General features: G+C 59.0%; 2 protein-coding genes across 5 annotated transcripts; both read right to left on the bottom strand.

Moving 5' to 3' along the window:
• Positions 1-7,881, bottom strand: PYCR1 (pyrroline-5-carboxylate reductase 1). 4 transcript variants are annotated; one of them, XM_028483425.1, is made up of 8 exons: positions 7,799-7,881; positions 3,948-4,072; positions 3,610-3,680; positions 2,707-2,886; positions 2,247-2,468; positions 1,975-2,067; positions 1,657-1,820; positions 1-832 (listed from the first exon to the last, which is right to left on the bottom strand). In XM_028483425.1, exons 1-8 carry the CDS (start codon positions 7,810-7,812, stop codon positions 667-669), a joined length of 1,035 nt encoding a protein of 344 aa, XP_028339226.1. In that variant the 5' UTR covers positions 7,813-7,881; the 3' UTR covers positions 1-666. The 4 variants fall into 4 exon arrangements, with proteins under 4 accessions (XP_028339226.1, XP_028339225.1, XP_028339228.1 ...); XM_028483424.1 differs by having other exon boundaries at positions 7,720-7,802; XM_028483426.2 differs by having other exon boundaries at positions 617-832; positions 1,583-1,820; positions 7,720-7,802.
• On the bottom strand, positions 7,863-8,880 carry MYADML2 (myeloid associated differentiation marker like 2). Its single transcript, XM_007125617.3, has one exon. The coding sequence runs from the start codon at positions 8,784-8,786 to the stop codon at positions 7,863-7,865; it is 924 nt and encodes a 307-aa protein (XP_007125679.1). The 5' UTR covers positions 8,787-8,880.
• Positions 8,881-11,167: the final 2,287 nt, after the last annotated feature.

The following is an 11,167-nucleotide window of genomic DNA, read 5'->3' as shown; positions in this document are numbered from 1 at the left end:
TTGGGGCTGGAAACCAATTTATTTAACCTAAAAAGTCAGAGACAGAAATGACAGTGTCTGTTGGTCGGACCAGGAATGGGAGATGATGGCCTGAGTGTATTGGGGCCTCGGGAGTTCAACCATCTGAGGAGCCCTTTTCTCAAATGTCACGCTGGCCAAGAACCATGGGCCCTTCTGCTGGATTCCAGGGACCCTCTGGCCCTTCCCACACTGAGGAAGGAGAGGAGAGTGGAGAAAGGGCAGGAGTGGGATCAGGCTCTCTCCTTGGCTGGGCCTTCATGGTTGGGGCGGGGGGGTGGGGGGGGGACCTTGACCTTTGTACTCAAGCCCAAGCCAGCTGACACTGGGTGCTGAAGCCCCCCAAGCCTCCTGAGCTCTGGAGGAAGGTGGTCCTGACCTGGTTTGGGGGCAGAGGAAGGGGGAGGCTGAGGTCAGAGAATCCTTCCTTGTTCCGGACCAGGACACACTTGGGGACCATGGAGGTTCCCACTGGGAAGAGATGTGCCCCCTCCCTGGCTACAACTCCACTGACCCAAATGGACCAGAGCCACAGGCAGTGGGCCAACGTGAGGACATCCTGTGAGGCCTGGGGCTAGACACTTGCAGCACAGAGCTCTGAGCCCAGGAGGAAGAGGCAGAGAGTGGCCTGCGAGCAGGTTGGACACCTCAGTCCTTCTTGCCTGCCGGGGCCATGCTGCGGGGCAGCAGCTTGGAGTGGCCAGAAGGGGCCAGTGAGGTGCCGGGAGGGGAGTCCAGCTTCACCTTGTCCAGGATGGTCTTCTTGATGGCAGCTGGTGAGACCTCCTCCCGGTCGGCCATGGACTGCAGCTCTCTGGGGAGAGAGCGAGGAGGGCTGTGTCCAGGGCTCCGCCTCCTTCCGAGCCCAGGGGTCCAAGTGGGAAGTGGGAAGAAGCCCATAGCTCCCAGCACCTGCCAGCCTACGGTGCTGCTGTGCTGTCACTCCCACCTCAGGGCCTTTGCCCCTGCAGTTCCCACTGCCAGCCACCCCTCCCCTAGACTGCCGTTCAGCTGCCTCTCACCTCATTCAAGCCAGCTCAGGGTCACCAAATCTACCAGCAGCCCCCCAGACACTGAGCCCTCATGGCCCTGAGCACGGGACACATGCCTCATCTGTCTCCCCTGCAGGTTGGTGCCAGGAGAGCAGCACTGCGTCCTAGCCTCACTGTCAGGCAGTGGCAGAGAAGCCTGTGGGCTTGGACTGGAGGGCAGGTAGGGTGGTGAGAAAGAGCCCTGTCCATCCTGGAGGCCTGTCCGTCCCCTGCTCTTTGGATTTCTTTCAGCTCTCACGTGCTGTCGTTGTGCCAGCGCATCCTGTGCTTCTAACTCTCAGTCTCCCCGGCAAGGCCAAGAGGAAGGTGTTATCATCAGCCCCACAGAGGTTCCCCCTGGTCTGCCTCCCTGGCTTGGACGACCACCCCAGTCTGAAGGCCACAAGTGATGAAATCACGTGCGGAGCCCAGTGTGAGCCCAGAGGGCAGCCCCTCTTCACAGGATGATGGAGAGTGGTGAGGGATGCCGCACACCGCCACCCCAGGGAACCTCAGGGCTCCCCGCGCCCTACCCGCTGCTAGGCCAGAGCTTGATAAACATCTGGTGAGTGAACGACTGAGTGGGCAGGCAGCAGCGGGGGCCCACCGTGTACGGATGCAAGAGGCCTCCACGGCATTGATGAGCAGGGAGCGAAAGCCCCCGCTCTCCAGCACATGCAAGGCGTGGATGGTGGCCCCGCCGGGAGAGCAGACGTTGTCCTTGAGCTGGCCTGGGTGCTCTTCGGAGTCCAGTAGCATCTTGGCGGCCCCCTGAAGCCAGAGAGGGGGGCTGAAGGTTGTGAGGGTACCGCTCCCAGCCCCAACCAACGCAGCACCCGCTGACTCTCCACCCATCCACCCCAGAGCACCGGTCTTGGTCCTGGTAAGGAGTGGCCCCCACCAGAGGGTCAGGAAGAACACTAACCAGCAAAGCCTGGGCCCCGAGGCGGACTGCCAGGCGCCTTGGAAGCCCCATCTTCACGCCCCCATCAGCCAGTGCATCCAGGGCTGTGAATGCCTGCAGAGAGAAAGCACCTAAGCTGCTGTCCCAGGCCTTTTCTCTATTTCCTCTAGGCAGTGGTTAGTCCAGCAGCTCTGCCCGCAGGGGCCCAGAGCAAGGAGGAGGGTGGAAGATTGGCAGACATGCCCTGAGGTCCTGGGGACTGCCTACTGCCCCCGCCCCTCCCCAATCCTCACATAAGCTGGGCCGCTGCCGCTGAGTCCCGTGACGGCATCAATCAGGTCCTCCTCCACCTCCGTGCAGAAGCCCACACTGCTCATGAGCTGCTCCAGGAGCCTGCCATCCTCCACCTGGGCGTGGGTGCCCGTGGCATACACAGTGGCTCCTTCCCGCACCACGACCGGCGTGTTGGTCATGCAGCGGATGACTTTGGGGGCCGGTAGGAACGCTGTCAGCTTCTGGAGGAGAAACTGGCTGTTGTATCCATCCCAGCCCCTTGCCCAGCATGCTGTGCTGGGTGTGGGTGTGAACATGCTCACCCAGCTGAACACTTCCCGAGTTCTGTGAGCTATGCAAACACACCCATTCCACAGATGGAGAACCAGGTGTGGAGCACGCCAAGGCTCCTGAGCCCTCTGCAGTGCACACTTCTACCCCATCTCCAGACCCCGCCGGACCCCGACCTGCAGTGCCCACCTTCTCAATGGAGCTGATGGTAACGCCAGCTGCACAGGACACCACGATGTGCCGATCCTCAATGTCGGCGGCAATCTCATCCAGGATGAAGGGGATAATGTGTGGTTTCACCGCCAGGAAGAGCACGTCACTGTGCTGCACGGTCTCCTTGTTGTGGGGCGTCAGGTTCACACCCATCTTCTGCAGGGAGCGCCAAGGCGAGCTCAGCCTGCCGTTTGTGGCTGGCTGGCCCCCTTAGTATCCCCGCAGGCCGAGAGCCCCTCGTGTAGAACAGCACAGAGGATGATGGGAAATGTGGGCATGGCAGGGCTGGGGGCTCAAGGCACGGGGCTCTGACACCCTCTAACTGCCCTTCCCACCCAAAAGTGGAGGAGGCATCCTGCTCTGGAAGGTGTTTTTTTTGTGGGCGGACAAGGGAAACTGCATCCGAACCACACTCCCAGCCCACCCCACCTAGGGCTGCAGCCCCCAAACCCCTGACCACCTCGTCAAGTGCGAGTGGTAGTGTGGATAGTGGTCTCAAGCTGGTAGCCTGCCCCCACCCTTGGACATGGAGCCCTCACTCAGCTATGGCAAACAAACCGTATTCAGCCCCCAGGTGGTCTCTCCTGGCCCCCATACTGTGATCCTCTGTGGTGGCTCCGCTTGGGGAACCCCATTCCTGACCACCGGCTGCACATGTGCCGGTCACCAAGTTCCCAAGAGCTTAGGGAGGGGACCCATCTGCAGACCAGGAGGCAGGGTCTTTTAGATACTCCAGCCCAGGGACCCTCTTCTCATTGGCGTGGGGGACTGTGGCATGGTGCCTCCCTCTGGGGCCCCTACTCCTGGCCTTCCAGGGTCAAGGCTGTCACACACTGGCCTCTAGAAACACTGACCGGTCACCCTCCACCCTGCACCTACCCTGAGGGCAGAAACAGTGGCCAGGTCCATGTCTGGGGAGCTGGCCATTATCTTGTGGGCAGCCAGGACGCCTGTGAGAGACAGAGTTCCTCCCTCAAGGCCAGTCTTGGCGTCCCTTCACCACATCCTCAGGAAGAACAGAAATCGTACTACCCAGGGTAAGACAGCAACCCCTGCCTTACCCCAAACCTTCCAAGGCTACCGTTTCCCACAGCGCTGAAATGAGACACGTTAATGCAGACTCCACCCTCACCTCCCAGCCTGGGGAAGAGTAACTGGCCCACCCTCTCACGCTTGGCCCCTTCCTGACCTGGCCCCTTCCTGGCCGCAGCGCCTACCTGCTGCTGTGAAGCCCTTGGCCAGGGCAAAGGCCAGCTGGCCAGCCCCGATGAAGCCCACGCTCATGGTGTCTGGAGGCCTGCGCCCACTGCCCTCACAGCTGGCACCGTCTCCGCAGGAGCAGCTGCGGGAAGATGGGGCAGAATCCAGAACAAGAAGTTAGGCGGGCAGTGCCAGGCCTGGCCACTTCACCGCCGACCGGTGAGCACCATCCCATTGGGTCTAACTCTCCCCCGCTACGGTGCCCCCGCCCACCGCGGCGTCCCAACCTGCTCCTGAGGGTCCCAGACAGGGGGCAGGGAGCGGTGAGCCAGCCTCCGGAAAGGGTCGGGAAGAGGCATGGGGCAGGGGGACGCCCCCACACCCGAGTCCCCTCCCCACGCCCACGCTCCCCTAGGTCCGAGCCCCCCCGACGCCGGAGGCGAGGGCGCGGACGCGCATTTCCCTCTGCCCGGCGGTATCACCGCCCGCCCGAGCCGAACCCCGACCCCCAGCTTGGATCCCAATTACCCAGTTACTCGGCGCGGGTCGCCCCCTGTTCGCAGCTGCGCGCCCGCCACGCGGCACCCAGCGCCGGGGGCCCCCCCGCCCCCCCCCCGCCCCAGCCAATCCGCGGCGCGGCCGCCCTGGAGCCGGCCAATCCGGGGGCGCGGGAGGCGCCGACGAGCAGTTGCATCATCCGCTCACCCCCGCCCCCTCCCGCTGGGCCCAGTCGTCCCCGCGCTCCCGAACCTGCGCCTTCAGCCCCGGCCCCAGCGCACCGAAACCCTCGCCCCACCACCCCCAACCCCATCCCCCACCCCCACCCCCGTGACCGCGCCTGAGGACTGAGGACGCCGGGAGAGGGGCGGCAGGAGCCGGGCCCTCAAAGAGCGGCCCTGGGCTAGGGATCCTCTCTCGGGGCCCTGTCGTTGGACACGGACACGGACACGTCAGGCTGGCGTCCCTGACGGCATGGCCCTCACTCGGGTTTGGAAACTGGAGAGATAGCCCGGACCTTCTCAGCATCTCAAAACGGGGAGGCACCTGGGAGGTCTAGGTCGGTCCCCCTGAGATCTGGACCCCCTCCTTCCCACCTGGGGTTTCTGCTCTCCAAGTCTCTTCTAAGGCTCAGGCGCCCTTTGAAAACTGCATGACACTGGGGGCCACTGGCCTGTTACCACGTGAACCTCCTCAAACAGGCTCTCAGGGTGGGTGGTGGTCAACCAGTAGATAGAGGAAGATGATCCCCTAGTGCCCCCAGTTCCCACGGAGCACCCATGTCTCCTGACATCTCATCTGAAGGGTCCGTGGAATTTTTTGACCCTGGGTTTTCCGAAGAACAAAGCTCTAGTCATCTCCCCCTGGGGACGTGCTCAGGGCTCATCTGAGCTGAGTCTGCATTTGGGGTTCAGGATAGTCTGGGGTCCCAGTCAGCAGCAGGGTTAAGAGCAAACTAAGAAGCATCATCATCCCCCCACCAGGGGAGGGGGTGAGCTGCTTTATTTTTTCTGTTCTGTATCTTAAATGATGACAGACTATTCTGAAATGTAATTTCAGTGTTGCTTGGATAATTGTGCCCCAGAAGCAGGGCTGTGAGTTCTCCTTGACGTAATAACGACCAACATCAGCACCACCAGACCACTGTGTAGTGAGCGTGTGTACGCGGCAGATGTCCAGGCCTCCTCGTATGTTTATTCTGGTGTTCGGTCCTCACCCTTTGAGGGTGGATCTATGGTAAGATCCAGTCCAAAGTGGACTGTTCAGGGAGTGGCCCAGACTCAAACCCATAGACGCAAACCTGGGGGTCCCACTCCATTTTAACTGACTGTATATAATCAGAGAACAGAGTCCATCCTTTAAAAAGTATTGTTTCTCAAGTGACAATGACAAATAACTCCTTTCTCCAAAAAGCAAGAGTTCTCTGATCCAGGGAGAGAATAGCACGAAGACAATCCCGAGGGCAGCCTCCCGGAGGCCGGACGACATCTGCCATGCTTATCTTGAGCCCTGGAACCCCTTCCCTCCTCTCTCTCCCCCTCAGGATCTTTGAAACTTAGGGGGCATGGAGCTCTGGGGGCAGGAGGCCATAGGACAGTGAGGAAATTGGGAGTTGGTGACAGATAATTCATTTCAGAAATTTGATTAGAAAAGGAAGACTGTCTAGGCCTCCCTGTGAGCTGGGAAGGGTGTGGCCCATATGCTCCTTTGTCCCCTGGTAACACACTCCCAACCCCCTCATCCCTCAGCCAGCAGGGCCCACAGGACACCTCAGGACACAGGGGTCCCTGCCCCCTCAGGGATCTGCTGCTGAAGACGGGCCTCTCCAGGTAAAGGACCCCTGTGCGTGTGCCCTCCCCAGCAGGCGGGCGGGCCACTTCTCTCACACTGTGCATGGCGCCAGCACAGGGAGCCCTTGGACCCCCGTGCCTAACAGCTGCTTGGGCTCTGCTGCCACGGGTGTAGCAGCCCCTCTGCCCACTGCTATGCCCAGGGCCCTTGGAAACCCCGGCAGTGGTGGTGAGTGCCGAGAACTCCCCGCCCCCATCCTCCCCTTGCTGTCACCCACCTGGGGAGAGGACACTACTTCTTCAGGAGACTACGCTTACCCTCAGAGTGCCCCAGCCCTCCCACAGCTGCCTCCTTCCTCAGCCAAGCCCAGTCTAAGCTCTTCTCTGGGAACATGCTGGTGGATGGCCCAGGAGGTACAGCTGGCCACCACCTCCTCTGCTTACCACCCCCTAAGCAGAAACGTCTCCATGCAAATCAGCATTAGTGTTTATTTCCTGCTCAAGGCCAGGGGCCAGTCTATGGGCTGAGCGGCTGCTGTGCTTCGGCAGCTAGTGGGCTGCTCTGGGCTGGCCCAGTCTGGGTTCTTGAGCGGGAGAAGCTGCTTGGAGTGCGGAGGGCAATGGCCCCAGCAGGCCCTCGTGGTTGGCAGCCAGGCAAATGAACACTTGAACAGAGGTGGTGGGTCTATGAGCACCAGGGTGATATTTGGTGCCCAGGCTCCATGCCCCAGTGGCTGCCCCAGGCTGGTCCTCCCCTGGGTCAGAGCTGCCCTAGGCCAGCCCCCCGGGGCCCATGGCAGGCACTGCAGAAGCTGCCGCATCGGGGCAGACAGCAGGGGCCCAGTGGTGGCTCCCTGCCTGGGTGGGAATCCAGCTTCTCCTTAGCATGCTCTGCTCTTGTCAGTGTTGCCGGCCCCATGGGTCCCTCCAAGCCTGCACTGTCTCCAGCTTGATGAGGCTGCCTTGTGTGACCACACCAGAGTCCTTGCTCAGCTTCCAAAGCTGTGGCCGCTCAGAGGCGGCAAGGCAGGGTCCTGATTCCCACCTCCTCCTCGAGTTGTCACAGATGCCCCAGCAGGGCCCTGCTTGGATAGCTGTCCTTCCAGGGTTCCAGGAACTGCTCCTTCAAGGCTAGAGGAAGCACAGGCTCACCACGCTCCTTTTCCACACTACTTAGTTTACTCAGCCCAAATGTGGTCTCCAGACGTTTATGGACGCTTGGGGCCAACTTCTTAATCCTAGCCTCAGGGTCCCCATCTGCAAAGTGGGTCACAACAGCGCCTGCTTCAAAGTCTTCTCATGTGTCACAGTGACCAGCACTGAGGCAGGGTGTGCCAGCAAATGAAGAGAGATGGAGAGAGACAGAGAGAGAAAAAGACAGAGAGATAGACAGAGAGGGAGAGAGAGGGGCTGGGAGTTGCCTGGCAGAGACGCCTTCCCTGTGACCTGTTCAGGGCTCCGTGACCTGTTCTGTCCCCCCTCCGCCCCTCCCTGAGCTGACCTGCTGAGCACTGCCAGAAGCCCAGCCATGGCTCTACTGGCTGCCTCCCTCTGGCTTGTCCCTGGAGGTCTGGGTTCACCTGGGTCCCCTCATGGTGACTGAGCCCCTGGAGAGCAGAGGTGGGTGGGCTGCTGCGTGTCGGGCTACAAGGTAGGCACGAAGCGGATCCTCTGGGAGTAGGCCAGGTCGGCGACGTAGAGGAGCAGGTTGACATAGGTGAAGGTGGCCACCACCAGCTGGCTGTCCCAGGGGCAGCTGCCCCTCAGGCAGTCGGGGGGGCGCCCAGGCTCACCGTACTTGGGGTCGAAGCAGAAGACGGGCCAGATCACTGCAGCGCTGAGGTAGAGGAGCACAGCCAGGAAGGTATACACCACCACTACACGGTCGAAGGGGCAGCCCAGGCCCCCCGTGTGGCCCATCACGCTCAGGGCCACCACGGCCACTGTGGCCAGGAAGCACAGGCTGTAGACGGCCACACACCACTGGGTGGCCACGTAGCGCCCGTAGCGGCTGTCGTGGACCAGCGCCCCAAATATGATGCAGGCCACAAAGGCCTGGACGATCTTGAGGAGTCCCGACACCGTGGCCATGTAGCTGGCCACCTGGCCTGGCCGGGCCCGAGTCAGGGCCACCTCCGTGGCATAGGCCAGGAAGAGGAGCCCGGCGAAGATGCTGGCTGCTAGGCGGAAGTCCCTGGCTGTGCAGCCCGCGGGCTCGGGTGGGCACTCCAGCTGGGTGAAGTACAGTGGGTAGATGACCGCAGCTGTGGCGGACAGCAGCGTGGCCAGCATGGCGAAGGCTGCTGTGAAGTTTCCCCAGGACAGGCGCAGGCAGCTGTGCAGCTGGGTGAACTCACAAGCCACCACTAGGACCGAGAGCGCGAAGCAGAAGCCCCAGGCGGCCATGCAGAAGGTGCCCTGGACGCCATCGAAGCCGCCCCGGTGGGCCACCAAGCTGAAGGTGGTACAGCCAAAGGCCAGCTGCAGCACGCGGGCCGTGCCCACTGGCGATGTCACAGCGCCCAGGTACAGGTACCCACCCCCGGGGGGCTCCATGGTGCTGCCCATGTGGCCAGCCGCGTCTCTGCTTCACACAGTGCCTGGTGGCTCCGGAGCCTGTGGCAGCGGCAGATGCCAGCAGCCTGCAGTGGCAGTGACGCTGGTGACATTGCAGCAGAGCAGCCTCTCCACCGCCTGTGTGGGGAGGGCCGAGGCCCTCCCCAGCTCTATAAATAGGTGACCGTGATCAGAGCCCTAGAATAGCAGCTTGCGTGCCTGTGCCTGTCCCTATCCAGGAGGGACATCTGACCCTTGTGATCCACCGAGCCCCTGCCAGGACCATTAACCCCTTGGCTGCTGGCACCGCCCCCACCTCCAAAGCACCTGCTTCTGTCGGTCAGTCGGCGCTACTGCCCATGGGGGAGGGGGAGGGAGAAGATCAGAGAGGACCAGGCAACCCAGCTCCAGCAGCTTCCGGGCTGGCGTTGCTGGGGGAGGGGCACAGGGAGGAGAGGGCGGCAGTGGGGGATCTGGGAGGCCTGCAGGGCTCGGTTCAGAGCTGGGATGGTTTCCGGACCCCATTGTCATTGTCCCTTGGCCCCCACTCAGCTCTGATTCCTGGGAGGCGGTGGGAAAGTGGAGTGGAGATGCTGTGCCCCACCCCCAAAGGCGCCCACCCTCACTCTTCTCACAGCCCCCAGCCTGACCTGGGGGAGTTAAGTTTTAGTTATTATTTGGGGGGATCATAATGGAGCACTTTACTTGTCCCTCCTAGACATGTAAACACCTAGGAAAAACTCAACTCTCCCATTTTTAGTCTAAGATATTTAAAATATATGAAATGTTTTTGAAAAGGAAAAGAAATTTTTCTGACTGTAAAAGTAGTACACGCTCAGGCCCAATCAGCACAGAAAAAGAGAAGGAAAGATTGCCAGTAATTAATCTGCCTGTAATTAATTTGCCTGTAATTCTATCTCCTAGATTTAACTCCTATGAACATCCCATGTGTACAGTTGGCTCTCTGTATCCACAGGTTCCCTATCCACGGATTCAACCAACAGCAGACTGAAAATATTGGGGGAAAAAAATTCCAGAAAGTTCCAAAAACCAAAACTTCAATTTGGCATGAGCCAGGAACTATTGACATAGCATTGACTTTCTATTAGGTATTATAAGTCATCTAGAAATAAGTTAAAGTATATGGGAGGGGAATTCCCTGGCGGTCCAGTGGTTAGGACTTGGGACTTCACTGCCGTGTCCCTAGGTTCAATCCCTGGTCGGGTGACTAAGATCCCGCAAGCCGAGCAATTCGACCAATAAATAAATAAATAAATAAAAATAAAATAAAGTGTACGGGAGGATGTGCATAAGTTGTATACAAATACTATGCCATTTTATACAAGGGACTTGGGCATCAGTGGATTTTGGTATCCTAGGGGGTCCTGGAACCAATCCCCTCTGACACTATATATACAGCCTTATGTGTTTTTCCCCCAACTTTTCATTTAGGAAAATTTCAAACTTACAGAAGAGTTGCAAAATAGCACAATGAAAACTCATATATCTTTCACCCAGATTCAAGAATTATTAATATTTTGGGACTTCCCTGGTGGTCCAGTGGTTAAGACTCCGTGCTTCCACTGCAGGGGGCATAGGGTTCAATCCCTGGTCAGGGGAGTTCTGCATGCCGCGGGCTGCAGCCAAAAAAAAAAGAATTATTAATACCTTGCCCTGTTTGTGCTCTCTCTCCCCCCATTAATAATTAATAATAACATTAATTAATTCTGGAGATATGACAATTCTCCCCTAGATACTTCCACGGATACCTCCTAAGAGCAAGGCCATTTTCCTACAGAACCTGAACACAGCGACCACACTTGGGAAGTTGAAGAATGATTACCTAATACACAGTCCTGAGTTTCCCCCACCTGCCCCCAAACTACACTTTATAGCATTTTTAATTTTTGCACCAGGATCTGATTGGAATTATACATTGCATTGGCTGTCATGTCTCTCATTTTCCTTTATTATGGAATAGTCTCTGCTTTTTTAATATTTCATAACACTGATTTTTTTGAAGTGTCCCAGCCAGCGGCCTCTAGAGCCCGCGAGCCACAGCTACTGAGCCCGTGTGCCACGGCTACTGAAGCCCGTGCACCTAGATCCCGTGCTATGCAACAAGAGAAGCCACGCAATGAGAAGCCTGTGCACCACAACGAAGAGGAGCCCCCGCTCTCCACAGCTAGAGAAAGCCCACGCACAGCAACAAAGACCCAATGCAACCAAAAATAAATAAATAAATAAAATTGATTCTTTTTTTTTTTTTTTTTTGCGGTATGCGGGCCTCTCACTGTTGTGCCCTCTCCCGTTGCAGAGCACAGGCTCCAGACGCGCAGGCTCAGCGGCCATGGCTCACGGGCCCAGCCGCTCCGCGGCATGTGGGATCCTCC

The sequence above is a fragment of the Physeter macrocephalus genome, unplaced genomic scaffold (genome assembly GCF_002837175.3).
Source record: "Physeter macrocephalus isolate SW-GA unplaced genomic scaffold, ASM283717v5 random_29, whole genome shotgun sequence".
NCBI classification, from domain to species: domain Eukaryota; kingdom Metazoa; phylum Chordata; class Mammalia; order Artiodactyla; family Physeteridae; genus Physeter; species Physeter macrocephalus.
Note: the sequence above shows the minus strand (reverse complement) of the source record. Positions and strands in the feature narration are given on the sequence as shown.

Excerpts from the sequence above, each read along its gene's own strand:
- PYCR1 (XM_028483424.1), bottom strand. The coding sequence starts at position 7,748 with ATGGCTGGGCTTCTGGCAGTGCTCAGCAG. Across the intron at positions 4,073-7,719 it reads CTTCTGGCAGTGCTCAGCAG|CTGCTCCTGCGGAGACGGTG; the intron begins GTCAGCTCAGGG and ends ATCTTCCCGCAG. Across the intron at positions 2,887-3,609 it reads CCACTGTTTCTGCCCTCAGG|AAGATGGGTGTGAACCTGAC; the intron begins GTAGGTGCAGGG and ends CGCTCCCTGCAG.
- MYADML2 (XM_007125617.3), bottom strand. The coding sequence starts at position 8,786 with ATGGGCAGCACCATGGAGCCCCCCGGGGGTGGGTACCTGTACCTGGGC.